This window comes from Eupeodes corollae, chromosome 2, assembly GCF_945859685.1.
Source record: "Eupeodes corollae chromosome 2, idEupCoro1.1, whole genome shotgun sequence".
NCBI classification, from domain to species: Eukaryota; Metazoa; Arthropoda; class Insecta; order Diptera; family Syrphidae; genus Eupeodes; species Eupeodes corollae.
In genome coordinates this window covers 70200069-70225704 of record NC_079148.1, presented here as the reverse complement: position 1 = coordinate 70225704, position 25636 = coordinate 70200069, and the positions used below count along the sequence as shown (strand labels likewise).

At 33.0% G+C, this 25636-nt stretch overlaps 1 protein-coding gene across 1 annotated transcript in view; it reads left to right on the top strand.

The window, feature by feature from the left end:
• Positions 1-25636, top strand: part of LOC129946842 (O-acyltransferase like protein) — a 65826-nt gene that overhangs the window by 15119 nt on the left and 25071 nt on the right. The window contains exon 2 of the mRNA XM_056057199.1: positions 19082-19228. Coding sequence (XP_055913174.1) covers positions 19082-19228 — 147 coding nt within the window. The remainder of the gene's footprint in view (positions 1-19081; positions 19229-25636) is intronic.

The window sequence follows — 25636 nt, the reverse complement described above, 5'->3', positions numbered from 1 at the left end:
TGTCATTATATTGCGACACTTTGGTCCCTCGAGAGAGGACTTTACCACTCAATTCCTTTCTTAGTCCAAAGAAACATCTGTTAGCAAGAGTTATTCTGCGTTTGGTCTCAGTGCTGGTGTTGTTTTCTGCGTTTACAGCGGAGCCTAGGTAGACGAAGTCCTTGACTACCTCAAAGTTACGTCTGTCGATTGTGACGTTTTGACCAAGAAGTCGGTGTTGTATGTACTGTCTTGACGACAGCATGTACTTTGTTTTGCCCTCATTAACCCCATTGACATCACGCTCAGTTCTTCCGATAATGTCAATGTCATCTGCATATGCTAGTAATTGGACAGACTTTTGAAAGATAGTGCCTCTAGTGTTGACGTTTGAGCTCTGCACTATTCTTTCAAGCATGATGTTAAAAAAATCACATGACAGCGCATCGCCTTGCCTAAAACCCTGTTTGACATCGAAAGGTTCTGTTAAGTTGTTTCAAACCTTTATGGAGCAGCGGAGTTCTCCATGGTCATCCTGCACAAACGGACTAGTTTGGCAGGGATGCTAAAACTAGACATGGCTCTATACAGCTAGTCCCTGTTGATGCTGTCATATGCGGCCTTGAATACGATGAAAAGATGGTGAGTGTCGATTTGGTGTTCTTGAGTTTTTTCCAGAATCTGCCGTAATGTGAATATTTGATCAACTGTGGACTTTCCTGGTCTAAAACCACACTGATAAGGACCAATCAGGTTGTTGATGATGGGCTTTAGACGTTTACATATTACAGCAGAGAAGATTTTATAGGCGACGTTAAGTAGACTTATTCCTATATAGTTGGTGCAGTTTAGAGGGTCTCCTTTTTCCAGGATCGGGCAAACAATACTGAGGTTCCATTCATCGGGCATGTTTTCTTCCGACCATATCTTACAGATAAGTTGGTGCATGCTCCTAACCAACTTATCTCCAGCTGCTTTAAAGAGCTCGATATTCAAGCCATCCGCTGCAGCGGCTTTATTAGACTTCAGCTTAGATATGGCAATCTTTACTTCGTCTAAGTCGGGGAGACGGGATTGTTTGCTTTTGTCGTCTATGTTGAATGGATCATCCTGTCTGACAGCGGAATTCGGTGCAGAAGTGGTCCTTCCATATACTCAGCATTTCAATATGATGTTTCCACTTTCGTCTTTGCAGCCTTCGGTTCTAGGTTTATGTACCTGTGAGTTTCGTTTCACCTGTTTATAAAACTTTCGAACTTCATTCCTGCTTTTAAACCTCTCAACATCTTCGACCGCACGCTTCTCATGCCCTCTCTTTTTCCTTCTGAAAAGTCGGTGTTTCTCTCGCCTCTTCTGCTCATAGAGCTCATGAGCAGCTCTCGTCCTTTTATGCAGCGCCGCTTTGCGTGCCTGTTGTTTGGCTGCATTTGCCTGCCGACATTCCTCATCAAACCTGCTTGAAATCTAACACATCAGAGGCGGCTTCTCTAATTGCATCTTGGTAATGTTGCCACTGGTTTTCGATACATTATGTTGGCCGCAGAGAACTTCGAGAGAGGTAACTTGTAACTCGATCGGAAAAGGATTTGGCGATTGTAGCCGTTTGACGTTGTACGAGTACCTTCCTGTTTTGCCTTGGGTCTGGAAATCGAAAGTGCTACCTTGCCTACAACGAGGTAGTGGTCCGAGTCGATGTTAGCTCCTCGGAAAGTTCGGACATCCATGACGCTGGAAGCGTGTCTGGCATCGATCGCAATATGGTCAATCTGGTTGACGGTATATTGATCTGAAGAAATCCAAGTTTCTTTGTGGAGGTTGAGGTGTGAAAAACGCGTACTGGCTACAATGACGTTTCGCCCCGCAGCAAAATCTATGAGCCTGAATCCGTTGTCGGAAGTGTTGTCGTTCAGGCTATTTTCCCGATCATTCCGCCAAAGATGTCTTACCTTCCAAACTAAAGATCAATTTATTACTTTGTGTTGAAATGTTTTTTTTTTAAGATTCACAAGGTTTATTTATGACTCTCATTTAAGCAAAGTGTGAGCGAAAGATTTAACCAGATACCAGATTTACGAGGAGATGCCGGTGCATTTTGGTATTGAAAAGTTCTGAACTTCAAAATGAGTTGGCCTAAGTATTCCACATTTTCGATGTGTAGTTTAAGAAAGAATCTCTATACTTGACAGTACACCTGAAATTCGGCTCAAGGGTAAACTGATGATGATTCCTCAATCTGCGAGTATTATAATTGAATTGTTTAAGAAGTGGAATGCAACTGGCTGATTCGACAGAACGTTTTTTGTAAAAATATCGATAAAACAACGAAAGGCATGAAACATTGCAGAGTTGTTCGAGAGATGTAAATGTTTCGCTATCGCCTATCATTTTCAAAGCCCTTTTTTGAATTCTATCCAAAAGATTTAAACTTGGTTTTGGGACATTTACCTAGATACACGAAATATATTCAAGCTTTTTACAAATGCTTTTGTATAACTCTTAACTTCGATTAAAATTTTGTTGCTATTCGTACCTTTTTATTCATCTTGCTATAGAAGTAAAATACTTCCTATATTGTTTAGATTTTTTTTTTAAAAAAGGACAAACAATGCGCAAGATATGCTTTTTGAATTTTAATTTTATCGAATACAAAATATTATATTTCTATCTCATCACATAAGGATATTAACCTGCAAAATGCCTCAAGTTAAATACCTACAAAATTAACATAAAAATAATTTAGTTGCGAAGTTTCATCTTCTGAATATTAATAAATACAGAATTCAACAATTTAACACTTTGATTATTTGTTGTCTGTCTCAAAAATATCTAGGTACTCCATTAACACATATAACCATAGCAGTAGGGTGTTTTTTTTTGTCAAATAGAAATCTATTTTCTTTTTTTAATTATCAATCATTGTAACAATCAAAATTTGAAAATATTGGTATTCTGGAATACAATAGGTTTGAAATATGTAAATTCTAGTTTTTAAATTTTCATCGTTTTAGATTACATTCAAGATCCTTTTTAAGAAGCTAATAAAGTGTGTTTTGTAAGTCTTATTTGTATTTCTAGTTTGAGTGAATTTTATAACTATTAGAATTTAAAGAGATTTTCAAGATTGAGCTACGTTTATATAAAACTTTGTGCTTAAAATGATTGCAAGGCCTAGAATATACAATTTTTTTTATAAATCATGGCATTGAAGCTTTTGCTAATGAATTGATAACAACTAAGTAACCCCAAAAATGTTTGCTTATTAATTTTCATACAAATATTATAAAATTTTTAAACATAAGAGTATGGCCAAACCTTATTTAAAGTAGCAAACGTTCTGAAATAATAAAATAACGCCATAACATGAATTTAAATTTTATTTGGACTGGCAGCAAAAAAATAAAACTATTTTTTAATATATTTATAGTGTAAACTAATTATGTATTTATGATGTGAAGACGAGTACATCAGTTACCTTTCGCATGTGGTTCAAATTTTTAAGTATGTCACATTTTTTAAGAAAACTTTGTCAGCATATTATTCAGCAAATGAGGTTCTTTTTTTTGTATTACATTAATTATAAATTTATGGAAAGTCATCAAACTTAAATGTTGTAATGTTTCGTTGAAAATAACTTAAAGGAAAAATGAAATAATTTTATTAATGTTAAGGTGTTATGCTCTTTGAAGAAAACGCTTTTTCGGTAAAATTTTTCGACTTTGTTTTTAATTATGTATAAAAACATATTTTAAAATAAAAAAATATTTCTTAGGCATAACTGCAGGTGTTCAAATTTGTTATTTCTCTTTTTTATGCAGGAGTGTTTAAAGTTCATATGTTTATAACCCTTAAAAGAATATTACCTTTAAGAAGCGCGCATAACAATGTTTTCCAAAAATTGAGAAATTCACACTATTTGAAATAAATCAAACTATGCTTTCAAAAACCTTTGCACTCGTACAGACGTTTTTTATGTACAAGTGTAGAGCATACATATTTTTCCTATAGCAAATCATTTTATAATAATATCGTAAATTTTAAGGTTAGACTTAATAAGTGCGAACAAAGAAGTGTTTAACAACATTTGATTCAAATAATTTTTTTAATGCTATTATAAAGCATATTGCAAAATATTTCACTATGTACAAATTGAAAGATAACCACAAAGTGTTATCTCAACATCTTCAAGTTTGACTTAAAACCTTTGTTTTAATCCAATTTGCTCAAAGCAGTTTATAAAGTTAGTTAGCTTTACCTTTAAACCCATTCTACGTAGCAACGTTGTAATGTACTCGTAATGAATGATAAAATAAAACTTTAAAAATTATTAAGGCTTAAACTATAAAAATATTAATAGTTAAGTCAATAAAGTTTGTTCCTTATTGTTATTTAACTTTATGTCTTCACTGTCTTATTTTTATCGATGATTTCTACTCAACACATAATTTGTATGTTTTGTTTTTTGAATTCATTTTTAATAACGGGTTATCCATTATGCGGTTTCAAAAGTATAGGGCTAGAATTTAAATCTGTCAAACTATGTTTTTTAACAATTGTTTTTGTTTTAGTTGAAGCCATTTACGAAAAATGATTGATTAACTATCGCAAAATCAATGGCGGACCCAGGAGGGAGTCGTAGGGGTCATAACCCCCCCTGGGAGATAATTTGTTTGCTTTTTCGTAGGAATTACCTTCAATTCATAACTAATCGTATTGAGTTAATGGATATGGCCCTCATATTTTTAATTATTTATTTTTTGTATATGAAAACAAAATTTGTATTTAACTTCCTTAAACTTTGTTGCTAAAAGTACTACTTTTGACTGAAGATTTTGCCATGATCAAAATATGAATCGGATATTCAGCCCTATTCCATAAATACAGCACAAATTCATCAACTTTTTACCAATGGACGATCCAGGGGAGGGTCATATGAGTCATAAAGCTTATACAGTTAAGTTATATAAATACAGATGTCATCTAAAGATTTGTTTGTAATTTAACGACATTCACCAAAAAGTGGTTTGCTGTCAAAAACAACTCAAACTTTTGTTTTTATTCAATCTAGAATTTGAAAAAAACTTTAGTCATGCTTTAAGTTATTTTCATAAGAATTATTTCTGAGAAAAAGAGTAAATATTTAAGTTCTTAAGAAGAAACCTTGAATAAGAGATCACCAATTTTATATTAAGTTGCCTTTAAATTCCTTAAACTAGCCTTCAATTTTATTATTAAATTGTGTGAAGTGATTTTTACTTGCGACATATAAGAATTTGGTTCGATCTTGGGTTCGATCCCTGCCTATGACATCTAAAGTCTTTTCATGGGTACTGCCCCTTGCGAGGAATTGACAAATTCTCCAAGAGTAACTCTTGTCAAGAAAAAGTGCTAGCTCAAATTAGCCGTTTGGATTCGGCATATAAACTATAGGTTCCTCCATATTCCTGACAACATTACTCGCACAAAGGAATGGTTGAGAGTTGTTAGTCACTAGGCCCTAGTTCTCAACGGACTGTTGCGCCACCCAATTTATTTATTTTATTTATATAAGAACTATATAGTTTTGCATTAGTAAACAATTTCAAACTAGCCTCAGAGCATGTCTTCCTATGAGGCAGTTGCCTGTTATTGCTATAATTGTAGAGCTTATACTTTGTCTGCTCAGGGATATCAAGCCTTTTGACCGTTTTAAGTCTATGCTTGGCCGTATTTGCTTGGTTGCTAGGCAGGTGGTACTCTGTGACCATCTGGCATTTGTTGATTCTAGAGCATATTGTTTGAGAAGATATTTGCATGTAGCAAGTGGTTTTCCTATGTTATGTTTTTGTCTAACATTAGGCAGAAGTGTTCCGTTTTTCGCGAGCTCATCGGCTTTGCAATTTCTCGGAATGTCTCTGTGGCCCGGCACCCAAATGAGGTGAATATTAAACTGTTCCGTCATCTCATTCTAGAAGTGTACCGCATCGTCTTTCAGGGGTCTCTCTTCTTCACAGGAGGATCTTGAAGGAATGGACACATGGAAGCTTTTACCGAATACTATTTTTGGGGTGGTATACAGTCTAAGCGATCTGGGACAGATCTGAAATTGTCTAGGATAGTATGTCCAGTATTGTTACTGTTCCATTGAGAGGTGGCTCTAAGCCTCACACATGAGTTGGCTACCACCATTTTGGAGAAGAGGTGTTAGGTTTAAAAGCACTTCCAGTGCTGCGGTTGGTGTTGAACGAAGTGCTCCTGTGATGCACATACCTGCTGACCGCTGGACTTCGATAAGCTTATTTAGATTTAATATCTTGTCCAGTGCGGTCTACCATACGACAACTCCATAAATGAGTATCGGTGTGACTACCGAAGTGTATAGCCAGTGGGTTATTTTTGGGGAAAAGCCCCATTTTGATTGTATGGTAAAAAGCGCTACAGTAGCCTTTTTTACTCTTTCATAAATATTTGCCTTCCAATTTAGTTTTTTGTCTAAAATGAGGAATAAATATTTAGCTTGGTCGGAAAAGTATAATGGTATTTCTTTAATCTTAGGTAATCTAATATGAGGACTTTTATATCTTCTCGAAAAGAGTATTAATTCTGTTTTATGTGGCTTAACGTCCAAGCCACTAATGGCTAAGTGAAAAACATAACAAACGTTTCGTATGTATTGACATAAAAGCTTTAAATTAATTTGTGTTATTTGTGAGGGCTACGAAAACTTTTCTTCCCAAATTATTTATTTACCTAAGTTACTTTGTTTTAATTTAATTTTTTAGCGAAATGTACTTAAATGCAACTATTTACTTAAATTCAAAAAAAAACGTTTGTATTCCTACAATTTGTAAGTTTTGTTGACGCCTCAAGATCAAATACGAGTAAGCAGATTGATAAAGATAGTAAAGTAATAAGAGACTTCCGAAAATTGAGTTAAGAAAAACTTTGTTAAAAAAACGTATCAGATCCCCTCTCATTTTCTTAATTTTTGAATTTTTTTATAAATAGAAATGAAAACAAGAAAAATGTATTGTATTTTTGGAAAAAAGCACCGTTTCAAAACAATTTCCTACATTTCTGCGCGAAATGCACCAAATGTTATAATCTTGGAATGCTTTTATATGTAGGGAGTCATCCAAATTGAATTGTTAGACCATACCTTGGTGGAAAATAGTGTTCTAAAATAATTTGATAACTAAAGTTATCAGTAGCAATAATTAAATTTTGTTAGCCTCCTTTACAAAACATTAAAGAAAATTTTTAAGCGGTGAGTAAAAACTCATCTGTGTGTTACAACAGTCGGGAAATACCTTTGCGCACAATCGATACAATTTGTTAAAAACTACTATAAAAATGGTGATTCTGCAACAGCCACATGTCGTGTTCAACTACACAAGCAATTTGCAAAATTGGGAAGATATTTGAAGAGATTGGATTGGTAAAGTTTTTGTAAGGCCTGCGCAGCATCGTTTCGCTCGTAACACTGAAATATCGCTGATGTAAGTGAAAGTGTTGCCAAAGACCGGAATGTGTCGATTCCTCGTCGTTCTCAGGATCTACACCTAAATCCATATAAAGTCCAGCCCACACAATAACTGAAGCCATCTGGCCGTTCACAACGCCGTAGATACGTCGAATGGCTGCTTGAGAAACAGCCGGTGGGCGAGGATTTTTCGAACAAAATGTTCTTCAGCGACGAAGTACATTTCTCACTCGGTGGCTATGTAATACCCAAAATGTCGTATTTGGTGTTCTGAGAATCTTCAAGTAATTGAAGAGACGCCAATATATCCACAGAAAGTTACTGTTTGACGCGCTCTTTGGTCCGGAGGTCTGATTGGACTTTACTTCTTCGAAAACGATAATGAAACTACTGTCACTGTCATTCGGAACGTTATATAGTCATATGATAATCAACTTTTTTTGCTGTTAAAGAATACGAATTGGAGAATATGTGGTTTCAACAAGACGGTTTCACATTCCACACAACTCGAGAGAATATGGCTTTATTACAAGAGACATTTTCCTGGCCACGTAATTTCTTATAGAGCCGATATAAACTGGCTACCAAGATCATGCGACTTGACACCTCTGGACTTTTATTTTTTGGGGCTACCACAGATCTGCTTATGCAGATTTTACTGAATATTAACAACATCTTTAACTCCATTAACTCTTGAGCACTTAAATACCAACATTCGTCAAGTTATATACCATATCAGATACCGCCCAATATGTGTCAAAAAGTGGTCGACAATTACCTGAAAGCAATCGATTTTTTCCAGGTAATTTGTCAGTGCAACAATTCTACTAGTGGTCATTCACACATAATGCCAAATAAATATTTATATGTGTTTCTTCAAATAGGAAGTTATTGTAATGGGTCCGATTATTCAAATTGAAAATTTCGACATTTCTCGACGTTTCAAGGTCCCTAGATTCGACATAAAAGATTTTTAGAAAGATGTCTGTGCGTTCTGACGTTTTTTGTCGTGCATAGCTCAAGAACCAGAAGAGATATCGACTTCAAATCAATTTTGTTGTACAGATAAAAAGGCAGAAAAATGCAAAAAGGGCTCTCAAGAAAATTGCGTGGGTGGTTTTTTTACCATAACAGTTTGAAAAAAAGGTGGACATTTTGGTTAACCCTTAATATCTTACGAACCAAAAACGCTAGAGACTTGAATTAAATTTTATATAATAAATTGTGACGAGATACCAAACAACTATATTTTTTGAAAAAAATCAATATAACGGTTTTTTTATAAATCAATAAAGTTGAAAAAAAAAAAAATTGTCACCTGCAAAATTTTACGACTGAAATATGATTTCATCTCTAAAACAATTTTGTGCAACGAAGAATAATGTGTTTGACATTTGATAAAATTTTGAGAACAATCGAATTGACAATTTTTTTTATAAAAAATAAAAATCTAAAAAAAACATTACTCAAAATTGGTAAAAATTGAATATCGATTCAAATATCTTTTCAAAAGTTAGAGGTATTGGCTTCAAACTAATTTTAACTTATAAGAAATATTGTTTTCAACATTCAGTTAAGGTTTAAAAAAAAATCGAATTGACTGTTTTCTTACAAAAAATTAAAAACCGAAAAAAAAAATTAACAAAAGTTGGTAAAAAATGATTTTCGACTCAAATATCTTTTAAAAACTTTGAGATAATAGCTTCTTACTAATTTTTTTATAAGAAATATTGTTTTCAACATTAGGACACATTTTGAGAAAAATCGAATTAAGAGTTTTTTTACAAAAAAAAAAATAAAAACCTAAAAAAAATGTATGAAAGTTGGTAAAAATTGATTTTCGATTCAAATATCTCTTCTAAAAAAAACATTACTCAAAATTGGTAAAAATTGAATATCGATTCAAATATCTTTTCAAAAGTTAGAGGTATTGGCTTCAAACTAATTGTATCTTATAAGAAATATTGTTTTCAACATTTGGTAAAATTTTTAAAAAATCGAACAGACAGTTTTTTTTACAAAAAATAAAACTCTAAAAAAAACAATACTAAAACTTGGTAAAAATTTAATTTTGAATCAAATACTTTTTTAACAATTAAAAAATATTGTTATCAAACATCTTTTTATTTCACAGAAAATATTGATAGTAGTTTTTTTTAATCCAACATCTACAAAAATAGTACGAACATTTGGTAAAAATTGATGTTCCGTTAGCAATTTCTCTCAAATTAATTTCATTCATCCAATTTGTTAAAATTTAAGAAATGCTATTTAATTTGGTAAAAATTTGTTTTCGACTAAAAATCTATTTAACAAAACTATATTTTCAAACTAAACTATTTCCATATATGAAAAATATTGTTGTTAATTTAAAAAAATTTAAGAATAATTCAACTGACAACCCAACACGAAAACCTACAAACTTTTAAGCTAGACAAATCGACAGACGGGATGGGAAGTCATCAGCAAAATTGATAACCCTGTATAATATTTTGTGGAATAAACATAGACCGGATTTTAATTGTATTTTGTCTAAATCAATATAAGAGTACTCTGATAAACCAGTTTGATACTCTAATCTTGAATTTAAAACTTCTTGAATGGATTTATTACTTAACCATTACTTAACTTTATGTAGAATTCGAATGCAATTAAATTCATCTTTTCATATGAAGGTTTTTGTATATTAAGAGTATATGTATAAAGTACTATTAAACAGCTTAGTGAATGACAAGACAATTGAAAATTTAATCTCATGTTTCTATATGTACATAAAAGTTCAGCCTACACAATTTTAAACTATTAAAAATGTTTATCTCACACTACAATTTGATATGAGTCCTATGCCATATACAAACAAAAAACTATGTTTATTTTACACTTTAGGGGCAAAAAATAAGAAGTTATTACTTCATATAATTTTTATCTAACCGTAGCATAAAAATCACAAACCTCTATAACAATCGCAGTATCTATTGTATACATGCCGTGGTTTAAGTTAAATTTTTCTTTAATTTCTATGAGCTTTTTGTGATCACGACTCCACCTTATCATCGGATTGATATAAGGCTTATGGCATTTGTATGTATGTACATATGTGCACATAAATGATTTATCCCTGATCTAAAACAAATTTGACAGGCGGTTATAATCACTGAACTTATCAGTAGTTTTAAACAATTGTTAAAAAAAAAAACTAAGTTTTACGAAATACCACGCCCTCCATAAAAAAATCTCAGCTGTCATTCATATATCACGCACTGTTTTAGAAACTTTATTACGTTAGCCGACTTTTGCATTACCATGAATTCGATTTGCATTGAAGAATGCAATTATGCGTATAAGAGTCTACTATAGGGCCAGACAAACGTTGTGATGGGCATAGGTATATTACAACATCCAACACGACTTTTTTCCGACAAGTACGAATAACTTTTTCAAAATTAGTTTCACTTTCGTTTTGTGAAAGACACAGTTGGCAGTGGTATTGACTTTTTCGATGGTGACTTTATTGATACACTGCCAATCACTAGGATGAGGCCACATATTTTTCAACCGATTTTCGTTCTTTATACCTGCTGGATATTTCGTACCAATAAAAATTTACTACATTTGAGTAGGTAGATATTTTCTTTAAAAAAAGTAATAAAATTAAGGGGTTAAATAGAAAAAACAGTTGGAATTTCCCTACATTAATTAAAGAGCTACTTAAAAACAGTATGAAAAAGTGCGTCACTTGGATGAGGCCACATGAAAAATCTTATAAAATATCAAAAAAATTAAAGAAATGTTTACAGTTTTTGGTTTTCAAACATTTATTTATTAAGTTTTTCTCAATTAATAATGAGTATGCCCCCCATTTTTCGATATGACCTCTATTAGACGGTTTGGAATGGAATCATAAAGTTTTTTTAAATAGTCAAGTGAAATCTCGTCCCAGGCATCACGGATAGCTTCAATAAAGGAGTCCTTGTCTTCAAATTGTCTACCGCCTTCATAAACTTTTCGAGTTAGCCATGCCCATACGTTTTCGATTATGTTCAAGTCCGGTGAATAGGGTGGCCATGGCAAAAGCTCTACGTTTTCTGATAAAATCCAGCTTTTGACAACCCTGGAAGTGTGGATGGGGGCATTGTCTTGTTGGAAAATCCAAGGCAAAGGTCCAAAAATATTTTTCATCTTTGGAAATGAGCGTTCCAACAAGTATTTGTAGCTGTTTCCGTTCATTGTTAGAGAAAGAAACTCCAATTCGATTTTGCCATAGTAGGTGATAGCTCCCCACACCATAACACCTGATGTACTGCTGTGATGTCTTCCCAAAATTAGTTCCTCTTTTCTTAAATCATGGAAATAAAAGTTGTAACCATCGGGGCCGTCAAGGCTAAACTTTTTTTCATCCGAAAAGACGACGCATTTCCATTGACTGCTCCAAGAGACATGTTCTGTTGCAAAGTTCATTCGCAGCTCCTTGTGTACTTGCTTTAGAACAGGTTTCTTTTTGAGTTTTCTTCTCTGGATAGTACCATCTTTTCTTATTATCCTTCGGACTGTCGAAATACTGGCTGATACTCCGCTTTTGGACCTTATTTTAGTAGCTGATTGAGTAGAATTTGAAGCAATACGTAAAATTAACCGCTTTTGTTGCTTGGGCTGTGCGTCCTTTTTGGTTTTTCCATAGTTTTGAGGATCAGCAAGATAGTTGTTTACAACTGTCTTACTTCTGTTCAGCTTCGTTGCTATTTCTCGGCTTGAGAGTCCCATTTCCTTGAAAGCATCGATTTGTCCTCTTTCTGCTACTGTCAACGTCTTTCCAGAACCCATTTGTAGTTGAAATTTAATAAAAATAGTTATTTGTAAAACGTTCTTAAATATTGTAACCGAAATTTTGAAAAAAATTGCTGATCTGAACTTCTACAACGAAATATTCGCAATGGCCTCATCCTAGTGACTCACTTTTTTATATCCTTTTTAGGTAGCTCATTCATTAATGTAGGGAAATTCCAACGGTCTTTAATTAACCCTATAATTGTATCACTTTGTTTTAAGAAAATATGTACCCACTCTCATGTAGTAAAATTTTCCGGGTTAAACAAATTCCAACAGGTATCGGACCGAAAGTCGGTTGAAAAATATGTGGCCTCATCCTAGTGATTGGCAGTATGAGAAAATTAATTTAATATCTACTCATTTAAGCGATAAATCAAAAGTTGTTTCTTATTATGTTATTTAACAAAAAAAGATACAATTATTATTGTTTTATTTTTTCCTATATGTTTCGTAGAATTCGAACAATGAATAATCAATCGCTGATGGTATAAAAGTTAATCTCGACATTATGTAGGTTTAAAGAATTGTGTCAAGGGTCACTATATTCTTTTATAAATTTTGTAAATAAATATTTAAATGAGTGAGGGTAAACAATGAAAATTGAAAAAGGTGAACGAACGTTTGAATCCGTTAAAAAAATAAACAGACAACATTTTAACTGTAAATCACCATTAAAGGCACAAAGGCGTTTTGATCAACAAAAAAAAAATGATGAATACGCAGAATTAGCATTTTTGTATTTAATCTTCTCCATTTATTTATTTCTTAAGGTATAACATGAAGCTTACTAATAAAGTTTACAGTATATCTTGACCCGATGCCAAGAAGGTGTGTTTGATTTTACAAATTTCGAGAACTAAGTTCTAGTGTAAAAAACACTAGGAGTATTTTCAGACAATTTGAGTGATACTTGTAATATATTTGAATGATTTTTTGAATACAATTTTTCTGAATTGAGGGTAAATTATGATTAACATTTTAATGATTTCAATTCTATAAAACAAATCATGCAAGCCTTTGGTTTTCTACATATGATGTGTTGACAGCTTTATCATCTCTAGATAGCAGTTTTTCTTTGAGTACTAAACCGGATGGTATTCCAACACTTCTTTTAAAATTTCGCAAATGCAGGATCCAGCAGAAAAGTTTAAAGCTATTTATAGATAAAATGGTATTTCGGGTATAGACAGATAAAGGTCTATGTGCCGTTTTTAGTAATCGTAATGGCACGGTGAGAATCGCTCATTTGTCGTTGAGGAATATATCCGTAATAGTGGATCTGCGATTACCACTCAGCAAGCATTTCGCATTCGTATTTTTTCTAAGAAAATGGACAAAAAGTTACAGTTAAGCGGATTGCTACTGTCACATAATTGAGACCTTAATTAAACCAAACTTAAATCAGTTTACTACGAACCACAAAGAAGTCTGGTTCCAACAAGGTAGAGCCACAGCTTACACATCACGGCATTCACTAACCATTTTGAGAGAGATGTTTCCAGGGCATCTTCTTTCTTTACGAGAAGACATTACTTGGCCACCAAGGTCCCCTGATTTATCACCTTGTGATTTTTTTCTTTGGGGACATTTAAAGGCCCAAGTCTACACTCATTGCCCAATATCTTTGGAAGCACTTAAAGAGGCAATCACTCACGAAGTGGCAGCCATTACACCACAAATGACTCGACGAGCAATGGAAAACTTCCTAGAAAGGCTTCGTAAATGTATTAATAATAGAGGACAATATTCAACGGATATAATGTTTAAAACTAAGTAATTATATTATTTAATGTAAAATGGCATAGTATTTAATTTAAAAAATTCAATAAAATTTGTCTGTAAAATTGTGTATTTATTTGTGATTGCCTTTTAAAATATGGGAGATCTTTTTGAAGGACCCTGTACAATCTAGCTATGTGATATTTTCAATATATCCTTGCAAGAAGGTAGTTTCTAGGTACTTGGAAACATGCTCTGATTCAAATTATTTATCTCAGTTTATCTCATCGGGAGCTATCAGTGTGGGTCGCATTCCAGCCTCTTTTTAACTTCCCATACGAAGTTATTGTAATGGATCCGGGGTTGTCAAATTGAAAATTTTGACATTTCTCGACGTTTCAATAAAAGATTTTTAGAAAGATGTCTGTGAGTGCATGAGAAGGTGTACGTACAAACGTTGGTATGTCCGTACTTTGGAGACGTTTTTTTCGTCGTCAATAGCTCAAGAACCAGAAGAGATATCGACTTCAAATACATTTTGTTATACAGATAATAAATCAAAGAGATGCAGAAAGGGCTCTCAAGAAAGTTGCGTGGATGTTTTTTTACCATACAAATATATTTTTTGAAAAAAAATAATTAACGGTTTTCTTTATAAATCAAAAAAATTGAAAAGAAGATCTGTCACCTGGAAAATTTTACGAATACAAAATGATTTTATCTCCAAAACAATTTTGTGTCACGAAAAATAATATTTTTAATATCTGGTAAGATTTTGAGACAAATCGAATTGACGGTTTTTCTTTATAAAAAATAAAAAACTCAAATAGCTTTTCAAAAATTTTAGATTATGGCTTCCAACTAATTTTGACTTATAAGAAATATTTTTTTAACCATTCAGATAAATTTTGAGGAAAATCTAATTGACAAAAATTTACAAAAAATAAAAACCTAAAAAAAATTATTAAAAGTTCGTAAAAATTGATTTTTGACTCAAATATCTCTTCAAAACTTTGAGATATCCGCTCTAAACTACTTTATCTTTTAAAAAATATTGTTATAAATATTTAGTAAAATTGTGAAAAAAATCGAATTGACGGTTTTTTTACCAAAAATAAAAACCTAAAGAAATTAAGTAATAAAAGTTGGTAAAAATTGATTTTCGACTCAAATATCTTTTCAAAATTTTGAGATATTGGCTTAAAAGTACTTTCATCTTTTAAAAAACATTTTTGTCAACATTCAGTCAAATTTTGAGAACAATCAAATTGACAGTTTTTTTTACAAAAAATAAAAACTTAAAAGCAAATTTAACAAAAGTTGTTAAAAATTACTTTCGACTCAATTATCTTTTCAAAAATTTGAGATTATGGCTTCCAACTAATTTTAGCTTATAAAAAATATTATTTTAACCATTCGAAAATATGTTGAGAAAAATCGAATCGACAGTCTTTTTTGCAAAAAAATAAAAACCTAAACAAAACATTTATTAAAAGTTGGTTTGATAAAAATCATAAAAAAATAAAATCTACAAAAAACATTGCAAAAATTTGCTAAAAATGATGTTCGGTTTTCGATATCACGTGTTCAATAGAAGGTATTGACTTATGTAAATTAATTTCATTCATCCATTTATATTTGTTTATTTTTGTACAATTAAGATCTATGATTGGACTAACACAGGGTTATTCATTTTGCGGTTTTTAAAAGTAAACGTAAATAAAACACATAGAAAATATTTTGTTCATGATATTTCTTTTTTGTTATAAAATTTGAACGTTGACATTGTGTGTGAAAAACTACATTTTAATGACCACCATTTGAATTGTTACATATTGGGCCGCTTCTCAGCCCTAACTTTTTTAGCTGCTCAAAAGTTAAAGGTTTATCTGCATAAATATGGTCTTTTGGGTAGCTTCACAAAAGAAGTCCAGAGGAGTCTCTTTAATTACTTGAGTGTTCTAAGAACCATAAAAACGATATTTTTGTTTATTAACATACCCACCGAGTAAGAAATATGCTTCGTCGCTGAAGAAAATTGTATTCGAAAAATCGGTTGTAAGTACAGTAAAAACCTACCTGCCACAAAAGCTTTTTTCTTTGTCCTTTATTCAGATATTTATATTGGAATCAGTGGCAGACAAAATCCTACTGGAAGACACTTTACCAAAATGTCTTTTTGAAGGTCACGTGCAGAGTATCCAACATAAGAAGGACCTCCATAATGTGAAGCTACCTGCATAGCTTCATCCAAGGCAGGATGGAAGAGTCTCTGTTTTTCCATTAGTTTTTCAAATGGACGCATTCCTTAAGTTGACACCGAAATTGGTCAACCAGATCAAGCTGCTGTTTTTGATGATGGTGATATTAGCTTTTAAAATGTAATTTTCGACGTAAACGAAGACTTTTGTTTTTTTTTTAAATAATGAGCACTCAAATTTAAAACCTGCATTTATGTAATCAGGGTTGTTGTTATCATCAGTTTCATCACCCGTGTTTTATTGGAAAATCTATCAATAGTACAGTAGGATTTTATACGAATAACAAAAACAATATCCCCAGTATAAATACTACCAATAAAAGTTTAAGTAGAATCTTACTACGAATGGGTTTTTGACATTTATACGAGTCTCAAATGGATATTATTTGATTTCATTCTCAAATGTTGGTACGTTGATATTGCATTTGTATATCGATGGATGTGTTCGTTGAGTAGTTATGCATTTGAATTCATATGTTTTCCATTAGGGGAAGCAAATTATCTGTTACTGTTGATATTTGTTAGTTTTTGCAATAAAAATGGACTAACTAGGCTTATTTTGGAAAAGAAAACAATATAAAATATAATCAAGTTTGGCTATGTTTCCACCTAAGGTTTATCTCAGTTTAGATTAAATAAATATTTTTGCTGCTTCCAACGCACCAGAGGATTTAAAAATGATTGAGTTTGACAGCACTTTCAAAAATGCAAATGGTGTTTCGATGTTTGTTATGAAGTGCAAGTGAGATAGTTTCATTCGTGTTAAACAATGAAAAACTGAATTGTTTAGCACGATATAAGAATTGCTACTTACTTCACGCGCATTTTTTTTATTAATTTGATTAAAACGTAAATATATTTTTGTACACAAACATGCATAACGCGTTATCTGTAAAACCAACTCCTCTTTTTCTTCATAAATTTTGTCTCGACTCCGATCCCCGACCGGAATCGAGGCGAATCAAGCTCACTTTAACACGATTCAGGTATATACAAATAAAGAATTAAGACGAACTTCAAGTTAATGTTGAACTCACATGTTAATGTTGTAGTCTACGAACAAACATCCTTCTTGAAGTTATTATTTCATATCAAATTGTTTGGTTAAAACTTTGAAATCGACTATCACATTACACAGACGTATTTCTTAATTTTGATAGTCAATTATCAAAAATCAGCTCACAAGATTTCACCCCTGGTCTGAATTTCGCTATTTTTTTGGAATTTTTTGATAAATTATTCTGGCAAATGTTCAATTGTATTAACTTTGATATATAAAAACCGGACTACTGCGGATCGTTTTTTGGCAATTTCTCAATGTGCCATACATGAAATACCAAAAAACAACAGGGCTATCTTTTCATCACAAATTGTGGGCACTTTTGCAGTGCCGCTTTGCATACACTCAGCCTCGCACCTACCTCGAACCATCTCGAATGTCCCCTAGATAGCTTGACGTAAAAATGTGTTGGCCTTAGTTCTCAAAATAATTTGTCAAAGTGCAACATGACCAACTGCTGAAAGCTGTCCTTATTTTACTTTTGTTATTTTTACCAATTTTTAAAAGTTGTTCTTATTTCACTTGGCCTTCTTCACGGCATCCACTGTTGTGCATGAAGTTTTTGTTCTACTGAGTTCCTTATTTTCGTTTACTCCATTTTTCTAAAAAAATGGGGGGTAGATGTTAATACCAAATTTTATAAAAACTTATATACAAATACGTTGAAAATTTTTCATTATCGAATGCTACATCAACTTAAAAAAATCTCAGCAACAAGTAGTAACTCTGTTATAAAAAAATCAAGTTTAGGAAAAACTGCAATTCCAAAATCCATCTATCCCAGAAACTGAAAGCTGAAAGTTAGACAAATGTTAGACAATATTGTGATGTTAACCTTTACGTCTTTATTCGTTTAAAGATTTAGAGTTTTTAGGATTTTTTAAACTTAAATGATTTCGTAAATTTGTATCTGATAAGATTTTTTTGAATCCCCGTTTTCCACTCAATTAAGGTATAGTGAAACAAATATAGAACGGGATTAAGCCATAATTTAAAATAAATAACCCAAACAAATTCTTAAAATATTGTTCTATTTAAATCACGTAACATGCTCGTATCTTATTTATAAACATTTGGAAATTTTCTTAGTAATGAAGTCCATTGTTCGTAAAACTACTCTAATCTATAAGTAGCATAAAATCGTAAACTTCGCATCGCGTCATTTACATCTAACCTTTCAAATATCTAACTTAAATTCACGGCAAATTTTGTGATGTGACTGTGTGGTATGCGTAATAAAGTAGCAACAATCTGTCACATCTATCTATAGTGTTACTCAAATAAATTTATTCCGCCCGGATACATGAGTGTACCTTCGCGCATGTACAAAAATGAACGAACCTCTCAAGTCGCAAATCTTGAAACAAACATTTTAAATCAGCGTTAAAAAAAATGTTTTATGCAAAGTAACTTTTTTTTTTTAATTTATAATTATATTTATGGGCGAGTCTACAGAATTGGGAATCCTTCCCCGAATTCGTTCATCTGGACTTGGTACGTGTTTGGAAATTTAAATAAAAATGTTTAGTACTTTCAGCTGAGCTTAGTAGAGTCTTCCTCGTTCGGTTTATCTGTTATTTAAACAAAATCTAAAATGCGTATGCTGCTTCTATCGTATACGATGAATAAATGAAATGGTGACCAAAATGGGTTAACAATTACGTCAAACTTGCCATATTGCATCAATAACTTAATTCTAACAACATTTTTGTATTACATACCTGCTTTACTCGTATCTAGTATATTTTATTTAAATTCTATTTTATTTTTTTTGTAGAATACCTCAGGGCGATTGGTGAAAGATTTATGGGACTAGCTCGTCCATTTGATGCATCAAACAGTCCGTCAGCTTCAGCAGCTTGTCGAAGACATACGCGTGCATTTCTCGAAGGACTTCGAAATTTTGATCTTTGGGCTATAAAAAGTAAGTATACACCTTTAAAACTTTACAAATACCTTCTTACACTTATATGTATGCATATAAAGTTTCATAACACATTCACCATAGATAGAAGAGTTACCTACTTGAGTAGCATATTAATTAGTCACATATATAAGTCATACAGTCTTCAATTACACCATTGCTTTGTCGTAAATATATGATTTTTATTGGAAATTTGCATACGTGTCTATTGTTTTGACTAATGACGATGGTCTAGTTGCTTAAACTAACTTTTCTTGTTTTCAAGGTCACACTTTGGGTCATGAGATGTTGAGAAATAGAAGCCATATTGAAATAGTTTTTAGTATCGACATATCTTTTAATCTATCGTACAGGTAAGGTAAGGTACCTGTCTTTAAATCTTAGATAATTTCAACATTATATGTTCATGTATAAGCATTGATATTTACCAAAGTCGTTTCAATTACGTGAGGATTTACCGATCAAATTAAGTGTTAACCTTAAATTTATATATTTCAAGCGTTAAAGTGACAATTTCAGTTATTCAATTCTTTAAGAATACTGTTTTCCTTCAATGCATGGTCAAACTATTTAATTTCGATTACTCGTTATATATGAAAGTATTCCATGATTCGAACAGTTGTCTAAATATGAAATATTTAAGACGTAACATACAATAGTTTAGAGGTGTTTTCGGTGCGTTTCGTGCACAAAAATCCTGCGGGAGCCACTTCCAAACCAACAAGTATTGGATTCACTTTGACGCGGAATTTTAAACAACCTATTTTTAAGGGTTTGACAATTTACTAGTTGGCAATTTACTAAGAGACTCCAAAATGTAGAACCCTTCTTTTCGTTTTTGTTTTAAATTGCTGATTGCCTTTTATTAAAAAAAGGGCATCCAAAGATGTCTAAAAAATGACAGTGAAAATGAACAAAGCAAATACGGTTAAACGGACCTTTTAATTGGAACTCCCAACTGTTAACTGGACCATTCCAACCACTGCTCTTATAAGAATAATTGTACAGAAGTCATGGGTTTAGAAAGCAGCCATTCCGTGATTTTAAGTGTAATACATTTTTAAGAAATAGTAAGATATTAACATTTTTGGAAATTAGGTAAACAAAGTCTTAGGGTTAGTTAATTGCTAAACATTTGTTTAACGTTTTACTACAATGTTTAAAATTTTGCACCATTATTGTCGAACTTCTTTAGTCAAAGGCAATGTTTCAAGCTCAAAGTGTATACAAAAGTAATGGAACCTTTTTGGAATGCAACAAAAATATCTAAGAAGAAAGGTTCAGCTATTCCTCCTCTAAGGGAACAAAATAATGTTTATACTACGCAGGAAGAAAAGGCAAATTTCTTCTCTCAAACTTTCAACCGCAATCACTCAGTGTCCTCTCATTTAAGTGATAACGTAACCGAAAATATTGTTCGCGAAAAACTCTTAGAATTCGAAAACTCTGTAATTTTTCAACCCAGTTCACTTATTCCTAACAACAGTTTAGTAAAAGGCTTGCTTAAAGACCTGAAAATAAAGAAATCTCCTGGAGATGATGAAATTAGCAAAAAATTATTAAAAGCACTGCCTAAAAAAGGTATAATTTTTTTAACTTTTATCTTCAATGTTTGTATCAAACACTGTAATTTTCCTGAAAAATGGAAAGTAGCAAAGGTTATACCTATTGCCAAGGCTGGAAAACCTAAAGTTATAGGCCTATAAGTCTTCTAAGCAATATTAGTAAACTTTTTGAAAAAGTGTTAAAGGACCGACTCCTGCAACATATTGATGAAAGAAGCATATATCCAATTGAATAATTCGGATTTAGAGCAGGTCAATCGACCTCCCACCAAGTCCTTAGAATTAAAAAATATGTCCAAAACAATCTTGTTTTAAAAAATTCGACGGGTCTAGTTTTACTAGACATAGAAAAAGCCTTTGACACTGTTTGGCACGATGGACTCATCTTTAAGCTAATGTTGTTGAATTTTCCACGATATCTTATCCAAATCATTAGGAATTTTTTGAAAAACCTAAAGTTTTTTGTTATAACTGGACTTGCGAAATCTTCTTTATTTAATATTCCATTTGGTGTTCCTCAAGGATCTGTTTTGGGTCCCATTCTCTTTAACTTTTTCTTATCCGATCTTCCTAGGCTTGAAAATACTAAAATTGCCATGTTCGCTGACGACACTGCCCTGTTTGCATCAAGTGTTTTTGCTTAAGACGCGCTTACTTACTTACTTACAGTGTTCCCTTGATAAAGTTCTTAGTTACTTAAATAATTGGAAAATTAAAGTTAATGCCGAAAAATGGCAGGCCATTTGGTTCACACGACGCAGAAAACAATGTTTTCTTCAACAAACCACACTCAATATTAATGCAACCAATATCGTATGGTCCGAAAATTGTAAATATCTTGGCATTATACTTGATAAAAAAACTCACTTTTCAAGGTCATATATCAAACTCAATCCATAAAACGAATTTATTAATTTAAATCCTGTATCCGTTAACAATAGGAAGTCTCGTCTAAGCATGCATAATAAAATATTAATTTATAAAAGTATAATATTTCAGCCAGTCCTCACTTATGGAGCACCAGCGTGGTTCGATTGTGCTGAGGCTCACATTAAAAAATTACAGATATGTCAAAGTAAAGTCCTTAAACTAATACTTAATTTGCCTCGTTGCTATTCTACTATAAGACTCCACAAAAGAGCTAATGTCAACCTTATTAAATTCACTCATTACAAATTACAAGACAATTTTTTCTAGAGATGTTCTTTTTCAGATAATGATCTCATTCAAAACTTACAATAAAAAGTGATTTCCTAATATTTTGGGTTTATGTGCAATACTAGTTTTTAAGTTTAATATGAGAGTTTTTTTCTTGTAGTGTTTTCGCTTAAATAAATTTATTTATCATTTTTTCTTATCTTAAAATCTTGTTATAAATTTGTTACTTATGTTAAAGTTGTAAAGAAATTTTGTTTTTCTAAATCTCTTAAATTGTTTGTTAAATTTAAAATAATGTAAAAATTGTGCTACAAATAAAACGAAACTGAACTGAACGTAGTTTCAAGAAAATTGCGATAGAAATTGCGCTTTTTTATTCTTACAGAATTTGCAATAAAATTTTTCATTGAATAATTTCTAACCTGTGCTAAGTAATTTACCAAACAACACAAATCTTAAGATTTTCCTACCCAACGACAAAGATTTAAAATTTGAATGCCTTTGATTTACCACTTTACACTTGTGAGCAGATTTCAATGAACAAATTAAAACTATCCAATTAGACTTCAAACTGGCCTTTTCGACTACCTGGTGTTTACCAATAAATTTATTATACCTTCGATTTAATCACTCACTCAAACCATCATTCATAAACCTCGAACTTTGCCAAAGAAACAATTTAAATCGAGTGCAAGTCTAGTCATCGGTCGGTCGTGCTAGAATCTCCAAGCTAATTCTATCCTTGATAGTGATACTAACCTACAAATGCTCATACTCAATTTATGTTGTTTTGCCTTCTTTGTTTGTTGCGAAAACCCGCCCAACCAGCAGACATTCAAGAAACTTGACGAAAATTACCCAGAATACGAATTTGCTAATAAAATAGAAATCCTAAACAAACTTTATTCAAAAAGCTTTGAATGGAGAAGTATCTAGGTAAAGTTCGGCAGATGTCCTTGAAGTAAATCTACCCAGGTGCCGCTGCTGCATTCGCACAACATCAGAACTTCTGTGCCGACTTTAGCTGCTACCAAAACAAATGTATTCTGCAACCGCGTTGTGTTTGCTCGGACATTGGCGACGACATTAGATTGCAAACGCTACTCGAACGTTGCAGCGGGTATAGGGTAAGCGCGGGAGAACCGAAACCATGCCAAAGTCATTATCGTTTAGTTCTGCTGGCAATAGAGCCGAATCAGTTAGTATGTACTATTGAGTATAGAGTACAAAAATGAACATTAGAGCCGGTTTCTGGTGATGCTATTGTCGTTGACCGCCAAAGGCCAGACCTCAGATTGCAAGGTTCAACTTTGCGGATTGCATGCTACGCGTAATACATGATGTTTTGAGAAGCTGTATCTGTGAGTTCGAGATTGGTGCACTTGAGAGTGCTCGTTCGGTTCGGCCGGCGCACTGCACTTGTCAATATTGCGCAATGTAATTTGTATGTAGTTCACGTTCATATAGTTGTAGCTTAGATGTATACAAGTGTGAAAATAGTGATTTTGGTCAAGACAAGATACACATTTGGAGTCTTTTGTTTAGTTTATTGATGACGTCAGGAATGTTTTCAATTGAAATTTGTATTCTGGGAGAAGGTTTGACGACCTTTCTGCGGTTAGTAAACGCACTTTCCTCTTCACTAAGCACGATAACTGTGAGTGAAAAAATGGGAATGATTGTGTGGTTAAGCCTAGTAACGCATTAAGATATCTGCGAACTTAGTTGAGTACTACATGCTTGATGACTATTTCATAACTTTATTTATATGAGAAGGGTATCATGTGGAAATAAATAAAATACGTACTTTTATTATTATGAAAATGTTGTGGTTAGGGTTTAAAAAAATCTAGACATAACGTGTGAAATAAATTAAACGCACACTAAAGCTGAAGTTGAGAAGAGCCTACACAAAAAGAATCTTCAACGAATGCCAGTGCGCATTCATTACTATTATTTATTAGTAGATACATACAAGTTTTCAGAACATCAGAAAAAACCTTCAGGAGAAACATAACCTTACCCTAAAATATTAGGTTATATTGGTTAAAATTTGTTTTCTTAAGAACTTTAGAAATTAAGAACTTAAGAAATTAATTAATAGTATTTTCGAATGTCTTTACATTTCTTGAAATCAAACTTTTTTATTAACTTTTCTTCAAAAAATGTTTAAGTTCACTTCGGCCAATTATGTGGGTCACTTTATTTCATTAACACAGTTGTTGTTAGTTTTGTTATTTACTGTGGAAGCGGCGGTGGACTTATGAATTATTTAATTTATCTCTAAAAAAGGGATACATTAAAAGGATGTTTTTAAAATTCTAGGTTAGGTATATGTAGAGAGGTTACATGCCGCGATAAGACCTTAGTCGCCATTTCGATACCATAAATTCGTTTGCCCAATAAAGCTATACACACAGCTCAAAGCAACACCTGGTAAAAGAAGTAGACGGTATTGTGATAAGTTCGGTGGATGAGCAGGTCAGAAGGTGAAAGAAGACTTTTCCTCGGTTTTAAACCGAGTGTTTGCAAACAATGTGCAGCCGATACCTTCTGAAGCGCTTGAAGAAACTAATCCCTGAATCCGCACCGCGCCTCCCAGTAAAGCCCAGTAAAGATGAGATCATTACCGCAATTAAACACCTAAGAACAACAAAGCGGTAGGATTTGATGAAATTCCCGCAGAGCTTTTACAGGCAGCGCCAACGTCTTCAAGCGAACTGCTTCATCAGCTCATTATAGATGCCTGGACCATGGAAAGCTTCCCAAATGAATGGAAGAAGGGAAAAAAGGACATCTTAGAAACTGCGAAAACTGGAGACGAATTTGCGTTCTACTAGCCGTTGCAAAAATATCAGCAAAAGTTATATTGGAACGCATCAGAGAACACCTTAGGGCACAATCGATGCCGAACAAGCAGGATTCCGCGCTGGATCCTCCTGTATTGATCATACTAACACCCTGCGGCATTATTGAACAGTGCGTTGAATATCGATCACCACTACACCTGCTGTCCATCGACTTCAAGAAGGCCTTTGATAACGTTAACAGGGAGCTTTACGAAAGAGAGGCATCCCAGAAAAACAAATTGCTATTATTAAAGCAGCATATGATGGGTGTGTCACGTTCTGCACGATGGTAGGTTGTCAGATGATTTTGAAATCTGAAGCGGAGTCAGACAGGGCTGTCTGTCGCCAGTATTGTTTTTGTTGGTGATAAGCGATGTACTGCGATCAGCTCTGTCAGGTAGCGGAGGGATCCAATACACTTTGACATCCTATTTAAAGCACTTGGATTACGCGGACGGTGATTGCTCATAGGATCATGGATCTCCATTAAATGACAACAAGTGTGGAGAGAGAAGCAGAAGTAGTGGGAATGAAAATTAATTCCGGCAAAACAAAAATGAACAGCCTCGGAAGCGGAACCCGACCATCCTCTCAAATAAATATTTTCTCGCAACCGGTGGAAAAAGTGGAGAGGTTTCAATACCTGGGAAGCATCCTTTCCATCGAAGGCGGAACCGAACAAACCGTCATCTGCCGCATCGGCAAAGCAAAAGTGGCTATTGGTATGCTGTCAAAAATTTGGAGGAACAACTCTATCAGCTTAAAAACAAAGCTACGACTGTTTCGCACAATTGTCAAATCTGTGCTTCTTAATAAGTGCAGCACTTGAAAGGTTA